The sequence below is a fragment of the Diadema antillarum genome, unplaced genomic scaffold (assembly GCF_040938485.1).
Source record: "Diadema antillarum isolate AM-2024a unplaced genomic scaffold, OU_Dant_1.0 scf00000170, whole genome shotgun sequence".
Classification (NCBI taxonomy): Eukaryota; Metazoa; Echinodermata; class Echinoidea; order Diadematoida; family Diadematidae; genus Diadema; species Diadema antillarum.
Window position 1 is genome coordinate 450,146 of NW_027271059.1, and position 23,919 is coordinate 474,064.

At 38.6% G+C, this 23,919-nt stretch overlaps 1 protein-coding gene across 3 annotated transcripts in view; it reads right to left on the bottom strand.

Moving 5' to 3' along the window:
- Positions 1-1,897: 1,897 nt before the first annotated feature.
- The window catches only part of LOC139722753 (tyrosine-protein kinase CSK-like), a 156,637-nt gene continuing 134,615 nt past the window's right edge, over positions 1,898-23,919 (bottom strand). For all 3 annotated transcript variants that reach the window (XM_071634037.1, XM_071634039.1, XM_071634038.1), the window contains exons 7-11: positions 23,546-23,636; positions 18,612-18,685; positions 17,972-18,170; positions 5,431-5,517; positions 1,898-4,003 (exon numbers count right to left, since the gene is read on the bottom strand). In XM_071634037.1, the coding sequence (XP_071490138.1) occupies positions 3,818-4,003; positions 5,431-5,517; positions 17,972-18,170; positions 18,612-18,685; positions 23,546-23,636 (637 nt within the window). In that variant the 3' untranslated portion in view covers positions 1,898-3,817. The remainder of the gene's footprint in view (positions 4,004-5,430; positions 5,518-17,971; positions 18,171-18,611; positions 18,686-23,545; positions 23,637-23,919) is intronic.

Consider the following 23,919-nt stretch of genomic DNA (forward strand, 5'->3'; position numbering starts at 1 on the left):
CTAGACCTAAAAAGGAGGTCTGAAAAAAAAATATGGGCAAAAATACACACAGTAGTAATTTTAGACACGTTTTCTGATGCTAGACCTTGAGATTCAGCCAGTTTATTCCCTGCCTGGAAAAAATTAGCTCATCAGCATGAATGACACGGCTAATTCACCCCATAGACAATGTACACAAGAGGTACAGAAGGGAATGTCATGATATCATTTTCATAATTTCATTACATTTTGGTGGCCGACCAAGTGCATGACTACTTCCAGGCAGACATGATTTACATCATGAACCCCCCCCCCCCACAAAAAAAAAGTATGAATGAAAGGCAGTATTAGCAGTTTAAATGAATTTTATACCGATAGCACCACCTCAATGCAGTCAATCAAGTCTTTACCACTACATCTGCAATAGCTTCAAGTGAAGTACAGTTGTAGCATACATGTATGCGTGCATTGCACAGCACATTGGCATAAACTTGACGAACAATCATGTACGGAAAGTAAACTGCGTGCATCATGTTGGCTTGCTAAACAGAAATGTCTTGAGAACAGTTTTGAACTTTACAACTGTGAAAGTTTCCTTACAAAACATGGAATAGTGTTCCACAGTGTGGGAGCAGCATGTTTATTTGTTCAGTTATAACGAAATTTCTATATAACAAAGAAAATTGCTGGTCCTGACTACCAGTATTAGAAAGGCCATTAGACCAACTGGCCAGCAGACTAACTGAAGTAGCCCAACTTGTGATGAAATGAAACTTTGCCAAAATGGTGATTAGACTAATACCCCTTTCCCGCTGCCCCTCTCGGTGAACCACCGTTGGATTCCCCGGTGAATTCACTGGGGAACCTCCCGGTGAAATTTTCAGTGCCGTCGTTTCACACCTACGACAATGCTCTCGGTGAATTTTGTTTGCAACTTTCCCCTCGATGTGTTTTCTGCTCGCACCGCGGCCGATCCCAGCGGAAGTGTGTAATAATGGCGCGATATTTCGCGGGCTAATTTGAACGTGGTCTGGTATACTTCAGTGCGTAGTGGTTCGTACTCGTAACTTCTCTACTACCTCTATCGATCGTAATTCGCATTTTTGGAGGGCCTTCATTTTATCGCTCACAGTGTTGAAATTCGCGGTATTTGCAGCACATTATTGTGTACAAAAAATAGAATGGAATTTGCTATCATTGTGTCACTGATGCTTCTGAATCAACTCGGACTGTTCAGAAACCGAGTGATGTTGCAATCGCAACAGTATAGTCGAGTACGAAGACGAATGAGACTGTACCAGACTGGAAGAGGAAGAAGAAGACACAGCAACTCAACAGCTCAGTTTATTTGTATACAGCATGCGTACAATTAAACAATACAATACACTGCAATACCACAATGCCGTCGCGGCTGTGAACGTCACACGAACGACATACTTCTGTAGTCGTGTGTATGTTTACATGGGCATAATTTGGGAGCGCGCTAGCTAGCGAAAAACGTGTGCATGACCAGAAACAAAACATGACCTTTGACATAATCTGCATATTTCCCCTGGTGTTTCACCGAGACGACCTTTCACGCTGGGCGTTCCTCGGTGAACCACCGGTGGTTTCCCGTTGAACTATCGGTGTTTACCCAGGACGTTTCTAGGGTAAAAATTGGCCAAAATTTGTTTCACCTAGGCTTCCCCTAGGTTTCAACCAAGTTTCCTTTCACACTGCGGGGTTACCCAGGTGCCCCCGGGGAAGATTTCCTTCAGCGGGAAAGGGGTATTAGTGATAAACTGCCTAACATGTACACAGAAGCCAAAATGAATGGAGTCCAAACATGTACACTGTATCTGACAAAATGGTAATTACCAGTAGACAAAATGAATACAAGGGGAATAATAAATGAGACAAACAGGTGATTGAATGATTCAGTAGATACACTAAGTGGTAATAGACCAGTTGGATATTAGACAAAATGGGCATAGCCTAAGTGGTAATAAGATGAAATGGCAATTAGACCAAATGGTTACTGTCCAAAGATGAACTGGCTGTAGATGAAATAGGATTAGACCATGTGGGATCACACCAAAACTTGGGCATTTGACAAAGTAGGGTTAGACCAAGTGGCAATTTATCCTCTCGATAGTTGCCCAGTTTCTATAGACTCTTATCTGAATATAATTGAAATCAAAATGATTTTATGTAAACTTTCTGTTAAGAGTATCTTTCAGCTTGGCAGTGAACAAGAAAAGATTGATGAATTCAAGTCAGTTCAATATTCTTTTATAACTTGCTATTTTCCAGATGTTCAAGGGGAAATGGGCCACACATATTCATCAGGCACATCTTACAACGAGAGTCAAGACTTAAGCATTTTGATATCTCAATCTCGAGTTGCCAATCATGTACATATAAATTCGCGCCACATTCGGGAGAAAAATTCAAATTCTAACAGCTTGATAGGAACACTGTTCGAATACTTGGAATGCACTTCGTACTCTTTCTCAAATTATTCATGCACATTCCAAATGAATTAGCTCTCAAATGCTGCTTGAATGTAGTTTGAACGCTGTAGGAATATTCAGAATGCTGTTAGAATGCAGTCAGAATTTTTAGAAAGCACTTCAATTGCCACAAGAGCATGGTTCGATTGTTGCCTGAAGTCTGATGGTCGGAAGGTGCCTCGAATGCAGTGCAAACTCATTTCGAATGCGGTCACAAGAATGGGCCCGAATGTTTGGAACGCACTCAGAATATCGTCAGAATTTTTAGAATGCACTTCGAATAGGCAGGAATGCAGGAAGGATTTTCATTCCAATGGCATTCCAGCTCATTCCGCCTCTAGTGTGATGGGGGTATCAATAAAGGCTTTGCAAGTAATGCTAGATCTTGAATGTTGATGCTTGCTTGTACAAACACAGACAGTTCTCAATACCTATGAATAATGCTTAAAGACCGTATTACACACTCCAAACAAAGAACAGAAAAACAGAAGACTTTCATTTTGGTATACACGAGGTTGCTGTGTTTGTCATTAAATAAGTTCATCTTAATACACATGTGGATTGAGAGAATGCAGCAATATCAGTAGAACACATCATTGAAAGTTTGAAGGAAATTGAACAATTCCTCTAAAAGCAATTAATTTTTGAAGTTTCAGTGCTGCCATCGCTGGATGAGCTACAGCTTGTGATGCTAACATGCATAAAATATAAAGAAAATATTAAAAAATTCAACATATTTTCACTTTTCTCTCATGATAAAAGAGTGCTTGACTTGCCTCTTTCACAAGGGGGAATCATATTACCCTTTAAACTTACATCAGTGATGAGTTGAAGGAAAATGTAATTTTTTCAAAAAATGAAAATTGGTGAAATTCTAATATTTTCCTTATATTGTGACTGCGCAGAAACAGAGATTCATAACTTCAAATGGTTAGTCCGATTTTCCTCAAACTTTCACGGATGTGTTCTACTGATATTGCTGCATTCACTCAATCCACATGTATGTGAAGGTGAAGTTGTCATTTAAACATTCTAGATGCATAAGGCATTATGTGATACAATGCATGTCAAAATTCTTGTATCAATTGTTTAAATCACCAAAATTATATACAACAGGATTGCGGTTTCTTGACCTATCTCCCATAACTAAATAACAAACCAAGAAACATGGCAAACAAGCATGGAGAGAGACAGAAAAGCGATGAAAGCAACATACATGAGAAAAGAGTAGTGAGTTTATGGTAGATGGTGAAGAATATATTTTTTACAAAAGCAAGACAAAATGACATAATGAAATGGAAAAAGAAAATTAGAAATCCCTATGACACAGAACACTCCGTCAATCATGAGTCACTGTTTACTATAGCATAGAGTGACTTGAGTTTGTCTTCCAGCTCTACAAACTTTGGCCTTTTCTCTGCGTTGAGGTTCCAGCACAGTTGCATCAACCTATGAACATCCTTGCAGTTTTCACCAGGGGTGGCCATTGTGTTTCCATCATAGAGGAAAGCCATGACATCATCAGCGGGCTGCAATATTTTAGAGAGATTCCACCAAACGAATAACATGTTAGCTCCTTGAAGGGTGACAAGCTATTCATAGGAATTCAAAGTTTATTTGAAAAAAAAAGACAGTTTTGAAATGGCTGAGGAATCCAAAAATAAAGTAAAGCAAAGAGGTCCCAATATAAGGTGGGTCCCACATTTTATTTGGACCTCCTTGTTTTTGGATATGCTCTTTAATATTTCATAAAAGGTTTCTCATTATCTCACAAGAAAGTTGGAAACCTGAAGCTCTATCTTAACCTTACAACACAAAAGAATCATGTGATAGCACCTCACAAAGTGATTACCTGATTTTTATAGGAGTATTTGATCTATCTTTCTATTTCCAATCTATCAATCTATATGTCTGTCTACCTCCCTTGCTAGCTACAAATAATTTAATATATACCTTGACTAAAATACTTAGTTACTGAGGTTACTGGTGTCAGGTTGTCTTAAAATACCATAAAATATAGCAGAGCAAACAAGCTCATCTTCTGAAATACAGTTGAACCTCTCGTATCCGGACAAGTCGGGACCGGGGCTCATCCGGATAAGGGATTTGGCCGGATACGAGAGACTCAATGCTTTATACATGTACATATACATACACATGTACTGATGTAGCCCATTGTAGTACCACATGTAGTAATGTGTATACTGCAACCTTTTCATTGTTACACTCAGTAACAAACCCCAAAATAGAGGTTCGTGTTTGCAAGAATGAAATCATTTTCTTTTATAAATTCTTGGGATGATTTACCTAAATAATTATTAAGAAATGTATCACGTAGATCTTGAAAATAAACAGTACGAGTCGACGAAACTACGCTTCAAAATTTGATCATCACGGCTCGGCAAAGTCGACTGTAGGTCGCCATTGTTAGATGGTCTCCCTCTCTCTCTCTTTGTGTGTGTACTGTGTGTGAACAATTTTTGAGTGTTCAATATCATTCGTTGCTCAGCCAATGACTCGAAACAATGCATGTCTATCTAGTCATATCGACGGCTGTGTATGGACCTATATGTGGCAATGCGATATGAGAGGACTCGAGCGCATAATCTGTCCATGTTCTTGCGATGATTTGGGGATGTTTGGGGATGTTAAAATGTCTGAAGGTAAGCAATTTGGAAGGAAATTTGATGTAATGTATGTTAATCATGTTGGATTATCTTGGAAGTAATATGTAATTCAGGTGTGTTTGTGTAGGAGTTCTCAAGGAGTTGGGAATCCCCCTTTCCTCCCGTAATTATATATTAAAAAAAAAAAAAAAAATCACGGCGAGATTGCGTCCGTTTAATAGAGAGATCCGGATAAAGGGAGGCCGGATAAGAGGTTCAACTGTACTTGGTTACTGACTGAATCATACACATGTATGTAACATCAGAATTACAAGGGAGTGGTTACTTACTACTCTGGGATAAGGCACTCTGCCAAATGAAAAGAGTTCCCACAGCAGGATTCCAAAGCTCCATACATCTGATTTTGTAGTGAATTTCTGAAAGAAACAAGATATAATGAGCCATTCTAAAAAGTATACCGGCAATTCATCGGGTGAGAATGATAAGGCCGTCAATGTGCCTTGAACACTATGGCTTTATATGGCATCTTAATGCTCTTAGCATTCTCAACAAATGAATTTCAAATTTGAGAGCTCATATACAGCTCATATACATACTGACACTGTATGTAGTTAATGGCAATCATGTCATTCAAGTAAAACAAAACAAAAAGTAACGGCGCTAGTGTACTTTCGCACCTGTTGGTCAAATGATTTCCAAACATGCACAAATTCACTCTAAATATCCAACAGCCTTGAATTTTTGTATCTGAGTGAGATTCAAGTCCAGTAGAAAAGGAGTTTTCACCGGGGGGGCACCCGCGAGAGGAGGAGATTGTTTTGGTTTTGGCATGGGCTATGTAGCTCCATGGTGCGTGTGTGTGTCTACAAACTTCTACAATGCTCTCCTTCTTATTCCTGTATTTTCGTTATTTATGGGTCAAATTTTTTCGTTCAAAATTCAAAACGGATGACAATAGAATTTCTCAATAGAATATAAAATCTAAAACTTGAGAAAGAGTAGAGAAAATTGAGTGCACTTTGAATGGTCTGCCACAGGCAGATGTCCTTATCATGCTCTTACGTAATATGACAGCTGTTGCAGTCATTAAACCCTGGCTTGGCCTCCAGGTTCGCCACGCCTGAGTAGAAAGTTATTTTGCAGTGGGCAAATACATCTACTCCTACTTCTCAAACGAGGAATCGTTAGCACCCCATCAGCTTCGTTTGGTGATGGGGTCTCGCCTCAAACGGGGGTTTGACGGCATGTTACTTTCGGGCCACCAAAAAATAAAAATCAATGATTTTGGTGGCCCGATCGGGCCACCAAAATAAAAGTTAGTGTGGAGCCGTGACATAGCCATACGTTTTTACAGGCTTTTTCATTTTATTTGATTTTAAACATCATCATTTTCTCAAGTATTCCAGTTTCTTTTCCCATGATTGAAATCAGACAGTCTGCCATAACGATGATTGCTAAATGCCACGCTGTGTGTGGATGTGCGAAACATGTGCCATGTGCTCTTGCCTTGTTTGAGGCTACTGCAAGTTCAATGGATGAAATGCGCCGCAGCTGCGCTTAATGGCTTGATTGCGGTAACAGTTTACATTTGGTACGAAGAAATTGTCATGTCTTGTACAAGCAAAAACAAAACCAAACAAAAACCAAACAAACACACAGACAAGACATAACAAAACAAGAAACGAACGAATGTTGATAGCCAAATCATCTTCGTATATAGTGGACCGTCACAGTTCACAGGTGAAGTTCTTTCAAACTTTGAAACATAATACGCAGTTTTAATGAGCTTGAAATTGTCGTGAGTTTACTGTCTAACCGGGTAGTGGCTGCATTGTACTATCACAGTGATACTTGTAGTGAATTTGTGTCTGCAAACAAGACATGTCCTTTCATAATTATTGTCTTTGTGTGATTCCATAAATCGAGTGGTTAATCAATCCCTTTCAATAGTTCAGGAACATCTAAAATAATCAAGTATACACTATTATCCCGGACTATGATCGACTGTTCGATGTTTCTATGGGCCAAAAGAAAGACTATATTAATAGAATCATGATCCTTGTAATGATTCCTTTAATTCTACTCACTAGCTAGTTCTTCGATCGATATTTCCAGGGTAGAATTCTAGTGCGCGCATTCTTTCGTCTGGCACTTGCGTCTGGCACCTGGTTTTGTGAACATTTCCGCAAGGGGGGGGGGGGGGGCGGATGTCAAGTGTCTTCGATCCGAAGAGACTGCATAAAATCTTTTCGCTGCTATCTATTGTCGTATTTCCTCTTATTCTTTGCTGGCAATCAACGATTAGATTAAACTTTACGAAGGTTGCTAGCACGTGGTTCTTTTTGTTGTGAGGTAGACATGTATATGATTTTTTTATTTTCATCATTCATGGGAGGGGAAATAGAGTAAAAGAGGGAGACATGAAATAAGACGAAGGACTACTATACACGTATGCTCAGCATTCGCAGCAAGCTGTCTTTTACACCAGCATCGGTAGGCCCTAATTATAATCACCATCACTCAGAATCATTATTTCCTATCTATAACATTGAGAAACACAACAACCATCATCACTTCAAGATTTTAAACACCTTAGGCTAGCGAACAAATTACGAAATCCCAACAACCTCCCCGACACCACAATAACTACAAAATTAACACACAGCACACCGAAGTGGCTGCCATCAAACTTCCTTCGAAAATACTGCAGCGAAGCGATGAAATCGCCGTTATGAAAATGTGAAAAGTTTGAATTACTTTTAGATACTTATGGAATATAAAGAGAACGAATAAAGACAGTAATATTAATCAAAGAAATCCTACCAAATGAGAGGTATGAAAAACGACGAAAATAAAGCAGTAAACCGAAGTTCGCAGCACCGAACACCACCCAAAAATAAATACAGTGAAACTCGGTACGACGAGATCCTTGTGAAGAAGACAATTTGTTCTTTTTATTAGTAGTCAATAAGTGATGCAACACAATGGAAATTAATTAATTGGGACCTGAGAAAATAGTTTGTCATAATAACCAAGTATTTTGTTCTACAACGGTGTATCAGATCTCCTTAGGCCTAGATCTAGATCATCTATATTGAGTTTCCACGATGACGATAGACGGGAAATAAAGTTCAAAAGCCTTTCAACTGCAGTGCACATCGACACGTAAACATACCACCAAAAAAAAAAAAAAAAATCACGCAACAGTAATAAAGACTTCCTTTATTTTTGCACCGACGTGTCTTCTTACTTATTTCATTAAATATTTTCCGAATGTTCCACCCAAAATATGCACCAGACCATTGATGAATTTCTACTTCACAGCAACGCATAATGATAGGTTATTATGCAGCGTTGATAGTTGCAGATACCGCTTCGTTATAGTTGCACTATTTTTTTTTTTCTCATCTTCCATTTCTTTCCATGTTCTCCTAAATTGCGTGATCTTTGGAGTATACAGTACTATGATAAAAAGGAAAAAATAGACGAAGGGATAAAATGTGATGCAAACCTACACTTTGTTATACTTCATAAGTACTAACGATTATAATCGAAATGATAATTCGGACTCTAATGCCACATCTTAGTGACATAAAGCGTATAGTGTGATGTCACTGACTCTACGATCAGTTCGTTCCACTCATACTTTCTTCTTTCTAATAATTTTCTTGCTTTTTCTTTTCTGTTAAATTTCGCGATTCTTGAATAATAAAATAAAATGAACTCTAGATAAGTCACATTCTCAGCGACGCAAGGAAGCTAAAACGTAGCTTTCATATAGCGGGATGCTGGGCTTCTGTTATCTTGTTGCACCGATATTTTCTTCTTTTTCTGTTTTTCTTCAAATCAGTGTAATCCTTGAAATAAAAAAAAAAGAAACGCAAAAGAAAGTATGAGAGCAATGCAAACCCTCACTTTATTCAGTGATAAGTATCCACAATATTGTCATAAAAGACTAGATAAATTTGGAGATATCTTTAAAGTCACATTTAGTGCGAGGTCGCTGACTCGGTGCTCAGTTCGTTCTACTATAGTAATTTCTTCTTTTAATCTTTTCTTGCTGTTATCTTTTCTTTTAAATTGCGCGACTCTTGACAAAAAAAAAAACGCGAAAGAAATTGTATAAATGCGATTGAAATATATGTTTTAGTTACGTGATAAATATCAACAATCATGTCATGAAAGAAAATATCGGACACTTGAGTCACTTCACAGAGACGTTTAGTTAAACTAAATGCAGCGTTGATAGAGTATGGATGCTGCTTCGTTACGATAGTTGCACTAATTTTTTTCTTCTTCTTCATCTTCGTTTTTAAGAAGAGAACAAAAAAAAAAGTGAGACGAAAGGAAATAGTGCAAAGATGCAAACCTTCACTTTAGTTACATGATGAAAAATGAAAAACATAATTTCGGACGCTGGAAGTCACATTTTCAGCACCGCAAAGTTTAGGTATAAAAGCAGCTTTGATACCGCGATGCCGTTTTGTTATAGTTGCATCAATATTTACTTCTTTTTCTTTTCTTTTTTAAAACTTCTTCCTTTGCTCATTTTTTTCTTCTTAATCGTGTGAGACTTGAAATAGAGAAAGAAACGCACAAAAATAATGGATGGAAGCGATGCAAACTTGCACTATATTACATGACGAGTATCGAAAATATTGCATTAAAGGAAAGAAAATTACGAAGACTTTTAGTCAAATTTTCAGCAACGCAAAGTTAACGTAAACGCAGCTTTTATGGCGGGTTGACGCTTCGTTATAGTTGCACCAATATTTTCGTCCTTTTTCTTTTTTTCTTCAAGTCAGCGCAATCCTGCAAAGAAACGCAAAAGAAAGTGTAAAAAAGTGATGCAAACCAATATACTTTATTAAGTGATATCCACTATTGTCATAAAAGAAAAGATGATTTCACAGACTATAAATCACATTTTTAGCGACGCGGAGCTAAGCTAAACGCAGCGTTGTAGTGCGATACCAGTCCGTTAGAAAAATAAATATAAAGTATTACTGAAGTGATACAGGTACCCATGTCTAAAATAAATGAATAGAAAATTCAATCATCTTACCGTTATTCTGAGTTCTAAGATTTAGCATAACATAGGCTTGTAGATTATCATAAAAGTTAATGCCTATTTAGGTTGTCAAAACTTACGTTTGAAATGAGAAAGTGGGAGGATTTGCAGACATTAGTAAACATCCGACATTTGTTTTAGCATTGTAAAGAGCCGAAAGTTACCGTTATTCATTTCTGATTGTAAAAACAATCATTCAACATCTACAAGTATTTTAGCACCTTACGGAACCGAATGTTATACCGTTAATCATTTTCAAATGTAACATAGGCTTGTAGATTATCATAAAAGTTAATGCCTATCTAGGTTGTCAAAACTTACGTTTGAAATGAGAAAGTGGGAGGATTTGCAGACATTAGTAAACATCCGACATTTGTTTTAGCATTGTAAAGAGCCGAAAGTTACCGTTATTCATTTCTGATTGTAAAAACAATCATTCAACATTTACAAGTATTTTAGCACCTTACGGAACCGAATGTTATACCGTTAATCATTTTCAAATGTAAAAGCAAACAACCGACATTCATTTTAGCATCTTATACGGAGCTGAACGTTATCCTTATTCAGTTCCGAACGTGAAAGCAAACATCCGCTATTTATTTTAGCATCTAACTGAGCCGATTGATACCGTTAATCATTTGCAAATGTAAAAGCAAAAATCTGTTATTTTTTATTTCAGCATCGTACAGAGCAGAATATTACCGTTATTCATTTCCATATTTAAAAGCAAACATCCGACATTTATGGCACTATCGCACGGAGCCGAATGTTACTGCTGTCCACTTCTGAAAGTGAAATGACTCATCTGACAATTTTTAGCATCGTATGGAGCCGAATGTTATACTGTTTTTCATTTTTGAACGACAAGGCAGATATCGGATATTTACTTTATCATCAAACGCAGATGAATGTTACTGTTATTCATTTCGAAATTTAAAAGCAAACATCCGACAGTTATTCTAGCATCCTATGGAGCAGAATATTACTGCTATTCACTTCCGAACATAAAAGAAATCATCTGACATTTATTTTAGCATCTTCCGGAGCTGAAAGTTATTGTTATTTACTTTCGAACATAAAAGCAAACATCAGACATTTATTTTATCATCATACGGAGTTGAATAGTGTTGTTATTCATTTCGCAATGTCAAAGGGATCATTCGACATTTATTTTAGCATCTTCCAGAGTTAAATTCTATTGTTATTTACTTTCGAACGTAAAAACAAACATCGAGCATTTATTTTGTCATCGTATGGAGTTGAATACAATTGCAATCATTTCCGAACATCAAAGCAAACATCAAACATTAATTTTACCATCAAACGCAACTAAATGTTATAGTTATTCATTTCAAAATTTAAAAGCAAACATCCGACAATTATTTTAGCATCATATGGAGCAGAATATTACTGCTATTCACATCCGAACGTAAAAGCAATCATCTGACGTTTATTCTAGCATCTTCCGGAGCTGAAAGTTATTGTTATTTACTTTCAAACATACAATCAAACATCAGACATTTATTTTATCATCGTACGGAGGTGAATAATATTGTTTTTCATTTCCCAATGTCAAAGGGATCATTCCACATTTATTTTAGCATCTTCCGGAGCTAAATTTTATTGTTATTTACTTTTGAACGTATATACAAACATCCGGCATTTATTTTGTCATCGTACGGAGCTGAATACAATTGTTATTCATTTCTGAACGTCTAAACAAACATCAAACAATAATTTTACCATTGAACGCAACTAAATGTTGCTGTTATTCATTTCGAAATTTGAAAGCAAACATCCGACAGTTATTTTAGCGTCGTATGGAGCCGATTGTTACCGCTGTTCATTTCCAAAAGTAAAGGCAAACATCCGACTTTTATGGGCCACCAAATCTTCATTTCTGAAATTTTGGTGTCCCCGCGCCACCGTTAATGTCGAGCCCTGCATATGATCTGTTACATACGGAGGGATGATTTTTGACACTTTTAGTAACATTTTTTAGCTACGAAGCTGTAACATTATACGCAGCGTCGACAGCGCGATGTCGCACCAATTTTGTCCCTTTCTCTCTCTCTTTTTTTTTTTTTTCATGCTTCTCGCGCACGCGTATGTCGGTGTGTAAGCGCCGTTTCGTCCCCCCCCCCCCTGACGACCCGACCACGTGTTCAGTTTGAGCGTAAATATTTCAAACAACCTGACGGCACTTTTCCGTCACGCGTACTTCATTTTCTGGCGAGGACGCTGGTTGAATGTTCACCTTCCTTGACCTAGGTTTAATTGGATGAATAGGAGAGCATGTATTTGGGGATTTAAGGACTTTAACTTGACTTTGACCCTTTCATAAGTTTACGCCTGCATTTAGTAATTTTCGAGGTATGGAAAAAAAGTGCAATTTCTGTATTGAAAAGTAAATTGTTACCATTTTCATCTGGCCTTTGACCCTAAAATTCATAAGAGAATCACTGTCAGGCAGAACATGCATAAATATGTACTAAGTTTCAAGATAACTTGAGCCACTTCCAAGATATGGAGGAAGAAGTAAGTTCAGCACTTTCACCTGATCTTTGACCTTTTGACCTTTGACCTTTTCGGCAAAAAAAAAAAAAAAAAAACTTTCCAGAGAATCTCTATTGGGTAATAAATGCATACACCAAGTTTAAAAAACAAACAAACATAATCCTGCTGGCATTGCATAATTATACATGTATGACGGAAATAGTAAGATTTTGAAGTGTTGCCTTTGATCTTTGACCCCTGACCGTTGACCCCATGAACCCCAAATTCCCTAGATAATCACTGCCAGTCAGTACATGCATATATACTATGTTTCATGAAAGTACCTTGAACAATTTCAAAGATAAGGAGAAAAAAAGTGAAATTTCAACATTTTTACTTGACCTTTGGACCTTTGACCTCATGACCCCAAACTTTCACCAGAGAATCTTAATTGGGTAATACATCTATACAATAAGTTTCAAGAAAATATCTTCAGGCATGGCATAGATATGGGGGAAATAGTGAAATTTTAAGCATTTGACCTTTGACCTTGAGCATGTGCACTTAAAAGTTGATAGGCACAACTTCACCCCCTAATACAGATACATGCTACGTTTCATTAGGATACCTCAAAAGATTTTTTAGTTACGCTGTCCACAAAATTCATTACGGACAGACGGAAGGACGGACGGACAACCCGAAAACATGTCTCCGGCACCACTTCGTGGCGGAGGCATAAAAAAGTGTGTGTATGCAATGTGGTTATAAGACAAGGGTGAAAGAATATAAAGCCTTTAAAAACTAGAAAAGCACTCTGAGAGCGCAGACCTCCGCCAAGTATGCAGCTCATTTCCACCGTCCCACTGATCTTGTTATGTTCTTCCATAGAGTTATAGTGATTTCCACCCATACGTACTTATTGTGTGCTGAGAGTCGCCAGATTTGCCAATATAGAAGCCATTGTTACGTCATAAACCATCAGCTGCGCGGCGCGCCTCGCCCTAGTAGAAACTAGAGTACGCACTTTAGTGCACGCATGCAAACCTCAAGTACGCGCAGCCTGAACTCCGAAGTTCATTGACCCTACCTGCCAAAATATCAAAATCCTTCATAAATTTCCCAAAAATTCTTGGATTACTACCAAAAGTTAATCGTCTGCTACTCGTGTCATTCTCAGCCTTTCCTGCAAGTTTCATCCCAATCCGTTAACTACTTTTTGAGTTATTTTGCACATGGACAAACTAACGAACGAACTAACAAACAAACCAACGGTAACAAAAACATAACCTCCCCCTTGGCAGAGGTAATAAGGCTAGGAAAAGGGGGAAAAGGAAATGAAAGAAAAGATACAAAATAAACCTGGAAAAAAATGAAACAAAAAGTTTACAAAATAGAGAGTGCATTAAAAGATATTATAAAATGGGTTCAAGAATGTAGCCAATAGGAAGCGCTGAAATTAGTCACATGTGCTTTGGTTACTCAGTCCCATTGCACTGCGCGTTAAATCCTATTGCCGATTGTCTGTGCGCGCGGCGGCTCCTTTGAATTGCATGCATACGCGCTGTCAATCCTGTAAACAACTTCTAGTTCGGGCTGCCGGCCGGCCGGCCTTTCTTCCCTTGTGCATAACATGTGTGGCGTACGTATACTCTACTATACGTACACTTTGTACAGTACAGTAGACCAAGCGTTGTGGGACCGGACGCGTACATGGAGTCACTTTGAAGGGCAAATCCAACGATTTAGCAGGTTAATTCTCACGCCGTTTTCAGAGTATGTTGTCTAGTAGGCCTATATGAGGAGTCTATATCAAGTCTTTAAGGTAAAGGGTGCATATTCTATGTAAAATAAGTAAGTTTTCATGCGGGAACTTAAGTGTCCGGAAACCCAACCCATTATACTTATACTGTATGTGCGTGATTTCCGAGTGCGACGTGCGTAAATGTTTGGGACGAACATCTTCGGACGTCTTGACCCACACAGGTACGTGAAAAACGCTGAAAAATGCTGTTAGTTTTCGAATTTTCGACCCATTTTATAAAACAAATGATGTACAGGATTATTTCGTGGCGTTAGTGGAGGCGTAGCTCACTCTCGGGTATTTACAATGTAGTGCAACATGCACTCGGCTTCGCCCCGTGCATGTTTCACAATTGTAATTACCCTCGAGTGCACTATATGCCTACACTAACGCACTCTATCCTGTGCATCATTTGTATAATGGAAGGAAAGAAAGAAGAGAAACATTATAAAGGAAAGCAAGGGAGAGATGGATACATGTTTGAAAAGAAAAGAGGAAAGCGAAAAGAAAAGAGGAAAGCAAAAAGAAAAATATACTAGATTGAAAAATAGAAAAGCACCAGGTAGAATGATAGAATGAAAGATGAATCAAAACTGGATGAAAGCAATGATGATAAAGCCCCAGTCACACAGCACTCCACGTCTAAATCACGTACAAAAAGTTATGAAAATCTGGTGGACACCGTCGTAAGTGGTAATTTTTCGGCCAATTTTGGTTTGGTCGTGCTTTGTAGGGGGTATGGCCGTTGGCGGCTGTTCCACTGCTGAAGCACTGCCTAAGCATGGCTAACCACGTCCAGCCACGTGTATGTACGCGGAAAAATCCATTTGTCAGTGATAAGCCGCTAAACACACGCCATTTCCCGTGATACCAAAGTGTAGCACGCGTCAGATGACCATGCTCTGCCCGTGACAGACCGCTAAACTTTCGCGTCTTACCCACGTCTTACCGCGTCTCCCGAAGTTTTAATCACTGCTGGAACACGGACTATCACGTGTGTTTCACATGTGTTGCACGTCTTTACGTGTGCCGCCCGTGGTCATCCGTGGAATACAATTTTGAGCAGTTCAAAACTTTTTACCACGTCCGATGCCGTTCCGATTTTTCCCCGCATCCTGCCACGTCTATAAATCGACCGTAGCTCGTCTTAAACTCGACATCAACGCGAACAACATTGTCTGCTTCATGGGAGACCACTTTTTGACGTGTTTTGGCCGTGATTAAGCCGTAAAGCACTGTGTGACCGGGCTTTTAGGAAGGAAAGAAAGTATACAAGTTGAAAAGGAAATGAAGAAAAGGATTCATTAGAACGACATATAAGAAAAAGACATTGGAGAAGATAGAAAGGAACTAGTGGTATGCCTCCGCCATATACATGGTTCTCCCAATAGGTCTATAGCACAATGTCTTGACAATGTGTGATGACAATTTCACATACGTGTAATTAACAAAATATTAAAATGACAGGTTTGTCATCAATGTGTTGCGTGTTCACTTTACTTGAACTAGGTTGAATTGGATAAATGGCTATATTGTCTAAGAGGTCAGTGCAGGTATTTGGGGATTTCAGGAGTTTTACTTGACTTTTGACCCTTTTATAAGTTTAAGGAAGAAGTGAAATTTAGCACTTTCACTTGACCTTTGACCTTTTGGCAAGAAATTTCCAAGAGAATCTCTATTGGGAAAAACATGCATACACTAAGTTTCCAGAAAAATCCTGCCAGCATTACATAGATAATAGGGAAATAGTGAAACTTTGAAGAATTAACCCTGACCTTTGACCCCCTGACCTTTGACCCATGACCCCTAAATTCCCTAAAAAATAACTGCCAGTCAGTACATGCATATGTACTAAGTTCCATGAAGATGCCCTGAAAAATTTGAGACATATGAAGAAAAGTGAAACTTTAAAATTTTCACTTGACCTTTGACCTCACGACCCAAAACTCTCTCTGGAGAATCTTCATTTGGTAGTTCATGTATACACTAAGTTTCAGCAAGCTGTCTTTTACTTTACATAGGCATCAATAATTATCACCAACGCTAATTACTGTAAAAGTGGAAATTTTCGCGGTGTTCAAATTTTCGCGCATTTCGCGCAACCAGAAACTAGCGCGAAAATAAAAGCACGCGAATATTTTTGCTTGCAATATGTGCCTGTGCGTGATGTCTTGATTCTGCGGAATTAAAAACACGCGAAACTCTTCCGACCCGGCCAAGCGCGAAAAATTAGTCACGCGAAAATATCCACTTTTACAGTAAATCATTTGGTCATACATCGAATATTCAGAAATGCTCTTATCATACATCATCTGAGAGAACATCTCAGTTAACATATAGTATCCCAAAATACCAACACTCCAGTGGCTGCAAGACAAACATGTTAAAACAAAATAGCACAAGGTGATAAAGAGCAAAACATCCTTCAAAATACTGCCCCATATAGTACCCATCCCGGCCCCCACTCAGGGGTCGGAGGGACAGCATGCATATTCCCTATACCTGTATCTCCAGTAATTTGACTTTTCATCAAGAGATTTCTTTTGGAAAGGTGGTGTTTTTCCTCTATTTCTCTGTAGATTCCTGAGAAATGTGAAAAAGGGTTATGAAATATCTTGCAACATTCTGAACTAGAAATGTAGCTATGGCAACTGGTATGCCTCCGCCATATTGCATTAACCTCCCTATAGGTCTACAGTACATATTGCCAATGTGAGACAACAATTTGACATAACTGGCAAATGATCATTATCTGGTAATTAGATACATTTTGGAGCCACTTTCAAAATATGGAAAACAGTAGAAATTCTAGCAGTTTCATTTGACCTTTGACCCCAAGGCCAAAAACTTTCCCTACATAATCACTGTATATTAATGCATGTATTACCAGGTTTAATTACCCCCATCAAGGGTGTTTTGTGCTCATTGTGCCCATTTCAACAAAGTTAGATCTTATTACCTTACAGATGCTACATGTACCTGGCAAGTTTTGGTGAAAAGCCATCATGGGGTTTTCAAGAAGAAGCTAAGATGTAAAAACTTCACCCTGGATGGACAACACACAACAAAAGCCAGACAACGAATGACCACAACAGCTCACTTGAGTCTTTGGCTCAGGTGAGCTAATAATAAAGGAGAAACATATTGTAGTGAAGTATAGTTTGATGTGCGACACATACATATTGCATTACGATGTTTGCTCTTTTTTTTTGGGGGGGGGGGTGGCAGAAATGAAAATTAAAAGTTATACTCCATTACACTATATAAACATCTCTGTACGTGGAGAGGCAAAGGTCTGACAGATGAACAAGAAAGCTGCAATGCCTGTTTATTCTCAGAGACAATAAACTTTATTCCTTTGTGTGCTCAGTGAAAGATTTTTTTTTTTGTATCAGTGTAAGGAGTCTTTGAATTTTGTATTCAATGCTAAAACTTGTTTTTTTTTCACATTTACAGAGAAAATTATGTTTGTCTGCTTGTTTGTTTATTGAATGCTACATACCTTGTCCTTGTAAGCCTCTGGGGCAGTCCACTTGACAGGAATCTTGCCACCTACACCAAGCTGTGTGCTGCTGTCTTGAGCCAGTCCAAAATCTGACACCTTAGCAATGTCATCCTCCGAAATAAGGATATTCCTTGCAGCCAAATCTCGGTGCACAAAGGTCTTCTGTTCAAGGTATACCATGCCCGCTACGATATCTCTGCAACATTTGAAGAGTAAAGTGTTTTATTTCAATCAACACCATCAGGTCTTAACCAAATAAAACAGCATCAAATGAATAATTTGTGCAAGCAAATATTCTTTCTTATTTATATTGGCAAAATAAAGTTCACTGCAACACATTTCAATCCATAACATTTCAATGAACAAACAAGGTGAAAGGTTAATGCCAGTCTTTAGAGAGGAATATATACATGAGTATCCTTAGATTTTAAAACATAATTTTTCTTAACTTTTCTCTGAACTAAAATAGCAAATGACGCTGCATGTACCTGAAAGTATGAGAAGTAAAGCAAATCATACAGTAAATCTCGAAGGACAACATCAATAATTCATCAAAGCAACACTTCAGTGGCTACATTGCAGGCATTCTTTTCCAGTCACAGAGTGAAAATAGAGGAAAAAAAGCGGTGAAACTTACAAGGAAAATTTCAGTTGAAGTTTCTTTGTGATGACAGATCTTCCTCGAGACCTCACATAGTCCAGGAGATTTCCCTGAAACATGATCAAAGAATAATTTGCATTTTAAGTAGATCAAAGAACTGTGTATTCAACAAGATGACAGTACTCTGCCTAAGCAAACCAAATCAACAGGGGAAGTTTCATTTGTTCATTATAGATTTCTTTCTTGGTAATGTGTTGGCCCTGAAAAGGGCCGTTTTGGTGTAGACTTGCCACGAGTTAAAACCTGAGGAAATCTCCTCAAAGAGTGCTCTCATCTTGGAGTCGGAGTCATCTGAGTCGAGGTACATCAAGTTGCTTTGTAGTCATCATCTTCCCCTCCTGCTGGCTCCTTTACCTCGTGGTTTGCCCACAGGACATCATCCTCTGCCCCATCCAAGTTGTTGGAGATGCAGCACTTCTTGAAGGACTTGAGAATCAGCTCTGGGGTGATCTCCACCCACGCCTCCAAGATCCATGAGCAGATTGTAGGCAGGTCTGCGTTCCGTTATTGGCCTGTCTTGGTGAACATGTGCTCCCCAGTGATCATCCAATCAGTCCAACAACGACAGAGCCCATCCTTGAAGGGCTTGTTTATATGCAAACGTATTGAACACCAAAAGACTGCACCTTCTGTTGAGCCCTGTGACACATCTACCGCATACACACCGGAGCCAATCATTGAAAAGACTCTCGTCCATCCAGCCTTTGTGTTGCGCTCTGATGATAATGCTAGCTGGAAACTGCTCCTTTAGCAATGTCTTTATTTTGAAGACGACCAAAGGTGGCAATCTCTCTCTGTCTGCTATGCATGATATCATAACGGCAAAATGATCTTTTTCGTGATCAGTCGTAGCAATACTGACTGATTTCATCCCGTTCTGTTAGGGTGACGTTGCGTTGAATGTCAAAAGTTAGCGGGGTTTGTCAGCATTGCCTAATCGGGAAAGAGGGTAGTCGTACTGCCCATGAATCTGGATAATGAAGCATTGGAAGCTTGTTATCTTGTGGTCGACGTCATTGGGCAACCGCTATGAAATATGTGCACAGTGGCATACGGACAGACCATGCCTGCTCATGAATCTATGGGCCCAGTGCTGACTCACCTTAAATTTGGCTACTGCCCTGGCGTTCAATCTAAGAGCAGTTGTGGAGATGGCACCACCTTCTCGATGCCTATCTCTTATCCATTCAGCGAGCTGCTCCTCCATTTCAGGCCACTTCACCTTCTTCCCCTGACGTGCTTTCTGCTGCTTTAATTCTTGCAAAAGGTGCTGCATATCCGCTCTCCATGACCATACCTTACGACTTGGAGATGTCATATTGTCATCCCACTTGCCGGTTTCCCTCCGATTCAGCGACTAGTACTATCTTGAGCTTGAATGCGGCTGTGAACAATTGGCGGGGCATCTTGAGTAGTAGTGAGGCTGTGCATATGTCGGCCACAGCAATTTATACTGGTCGGTAACATACAGAAAGGGATCTTATGCTGATTTGTGAGACCTGTGGTGTGTACTCATTCGCTTTTGTTTCGCCCAGAGGGATTAATGCACCATGAAATCGTATCTACCGTAGATGTGTCTCTCGTAAGGCACGTGCCAGAGCAAAATTTTCAGAATGAAGAATTAAAAAACATTAACAATAGTGTAGCTAAGGGATTGTATGCCGAGACGTATGGTGCGTACTGTTAATCACTCGCTATTGTTCCTTCGGAAGGATTATTGGTAACATGACATTTAATTGTGCTATTATATCTACAGTAGACGTGTCTCTGGTAAGACGTGTGCCAGAAGCACAATGTTCATAACGAAAAATATAAAAAAAGTTTAGCAGAGGGATCGTACGCTGAGACGTACAGTGCATACCAGTAATCACTTGATATGGTTCCTTTGGAGGGATTACTGGTAACACGCCATTTAAACGTGCTACTGCATCTACCGCGCACATGTCTCTCGTAAGATGCGTGAAGCAAAATGTTAATAATGAAGAATAAGAAAACCATTGATAATACTGGTAGTACAGCAAAGGGATCTTACGCTGAGACGTACAGTGTGTACGGTTACACTCACTCTTGTTTCGCCCGGAGGGATTACCAGTAACACAGCAGTACATTCAATCACAAATGTGTCTCTTGTATGGTACGTGAAGCAAAATTTTCATAATGGAGAATGAGAAAAACATTAGCAATATTACCAGTAGATCTACCACAACGCAATGTATTCATGACACTTCATTCAACATCGCGTACCCGGTATTTTACAGCTGTTGTCTGTGGCCAGATTGATACGCTGGTAAGTTTTACGGTAATGATACCTGTACATTGTGTATTTACAGCTAGGTTGGCTATGGTCAGATTGAGGAGTTTTAATGATACATTTTTGTACATTGTGTATTTACAGCTGTTGTCTGTGGCCAGATTGATACACCATTAAGTTTTAATGATACATCATGTATTTACAGCTGTTGTCTACAGCCTGATTGATACGCGGGTAAGTTTTAAGGTAATGATACCTATATATTGTGTACTGTAAAAGTGGTTTCTTTCGCGGTGGTTTTATTTTCGCGCTTTTCGCGTTTTGAGGTTGAACCGCGAATTTAACATCACACGAAAATGTTTTGAACCTGTCGCTTGTTACAAGGCTATCATTACCGACCGCGAATTTAAACACACGCGAAAAAGTCGGCACCGATGGAAACCGCGAAAGTTTCTGTACGCGAAAGAAACCACTTTTACAGTATTTACAGCTACAAGGTGTAGGTTGGCTCTGGCCAGATTGATACATCGGTATACAAATGACGCACAGGTCTGAGTGCGTCAGCCGGAATTGTGTGCATAAGGTAATCTATGGAATGCTTAGGCTAAATTCCATAGTTACTGCATGCACACTATATTCCGCCTGACGCACGATAAGACATGTGCATCATCTGTTTTATAGAATGGGTAATTTTCTTGCCAAAAACCAATTTTTCTATCGTGTTACCCGATGACACATTTACTGGATGCATTTCCTTTTGGCTTGCCATAGACGAGAACCTGAAAACCATGCATCAGTTTTTACTGGACGCATGGTTTCTCTTCAGAACCATGCATCCAGTAAAAACTGATGCATGATTGTTTTAGCCAATAGGCTTCTCCTACTGAGTGTGCAAACGTTTGCTTAGTGCGCAAACCTTTGTTACAAGTGCATGATTGTACTCTTGCTACAATGTACAAGTGCGTGATAACATGTTTACCACTGTAACTCAGCGTGCGGCCAGTAAAAATCAACACATAGCTCTCGACCAATGAGATCGCAGGATTCTCCGCCAATGAGATAATAAGTTTCAATGATACATTGTGTATTAAAAAGCTGTTGTCTATGGCCAGATCGATACATCACTAACTTTTAGCGATACATCCCGTATTTACAGCTGTTGTGTGTGTCCAGATTGATACATGATACAATCATACATTGATACATGACTAGATGTAACCTTACATTCATATGCTAGCTCACAGTTGAGCCCTTGTTCATACATATTATACAGTGTTTTTGATAGCACTTTGCCTTTTCTTTGAAATTGTTAAAACTACATTATATTTGTCTATATTACATTGGAGGGTATATATTATACAAGCACTGTTTCTTAGTTCCCCCCCCCCCCAACATTCGTAATTATATGCAAAAATGCCACAAAATGTTGCTTATACAAAAATGTCCACAATGTGGAAGATGAATAACTGAATAAATAAATAAATAGCTTACCTGTACAACGCTGTATATATTTGTCATTCTGTAAGACTGTGTTCTATGTTTATCTGATATGTTTGTAAGTGTATAAATTATAAAATGTAAATGTCAATTCTTCTTCTTCTTCTTCTTCTATTCTTTGATATACAGTTTGTATATTTTTACTGCTTTGGTAAAATGAAGAAACTGAAACTTCATATATTGTAGCTGCTGATATTTCACGGTGGTTTTAATTTCACAAGTCAAAAAGATGTGTAAATTTACCAATCCACCGAAATACTGCCTGCCAGTTACAGTACAGATGTGTATGTGAGTTGCAAGTATGAGAGCGATGTAGTGTATGTATATATGCATGGGCAGGTAGCAGCTACACACAAATTCCTAGCCTACCATGTGCACATACACACCCATTATAGTGCATGCAAGATGCAACATAAGTGCTTGCCAGATTGCTCGAGGAAAGTAAAAATCGAAGTTGACAAGTGTTTTCGAACAATGAGAAAAAAAAAATGCTTGCCTAAATTGGACAAGCAAAAAGTTTTGCAAAAGTCAGAAACTTTCCAATACTTACGTGAGAAAGCCCAATACAATGCAACACCAACACTCGACTGGACCAAGTTTGTTACTCCAATGTGTTTATAGTGTAAGTGTGTAAATCAACATGTGCTGTTCATTCAAATGATTGTGTTTTTATCAAGCCCTTGAATTACAAGTGATTTTCTATTATTGGTGCATATGAGCAGTTGTGATATTTGCTTTCCTGATCATGAATTCAATTATATGTCAAATTGTCTTATAACTTCTGACTCGTGAAATATCATACCTGTGAAATGTTTGGCATTCATATGTACATATTTTCAAATTAGGATTTTAAATTTTGAAAATAAGATAAATCTGCAGAATGCACCTCAGGTCTGTAATGTTTCTTTTATAGTATATCATATCCCTCTTTCTAACACATGCTCTGGCATTCCCTCCCCTGCCAGTCAACATTATCTTACAGAATGTTAAGTACAGCTGGTTCAGAATATTCTATGCCATTTCAACATTCACATTCCCACAATGACAAAATCTGAAAACGAAATTATTTTAGAGGAAGCACTGCTGATATTAAAGTGCATGAGTAAGTAACTGTTTATCACTACGCAAAACATGATAAAGGAACCTGAAGCATTCTACTCACTTTGGCCATGAATTCAAGGATGATGGAGATACCATTAGGATGATCTGGAACAACTCCTATGAGTGCCACCAGGTTAGGATGTCTTAATTGCCTGTGCAAGAGAAAATTAAACAAAAACTAGAACTATCACTGAATGTGATTAATGCCCCACCTTGAACTAAGAGTCAGCTCATTCCACAATATGTACATTTTGTAGTTGTATGTTTTTTATTAAAAAATATGTTATCATGGCAACGCATGGTTCATCATTGATTAAAGGTGTGTTTTGCTCATTTCAAAATTAACCATATCACGACCAGCGACGAATTACTTCGACGCACTGTGAGATTTTCATTTCAAAATATACTTACCATGGCAACACATTTACGATAATA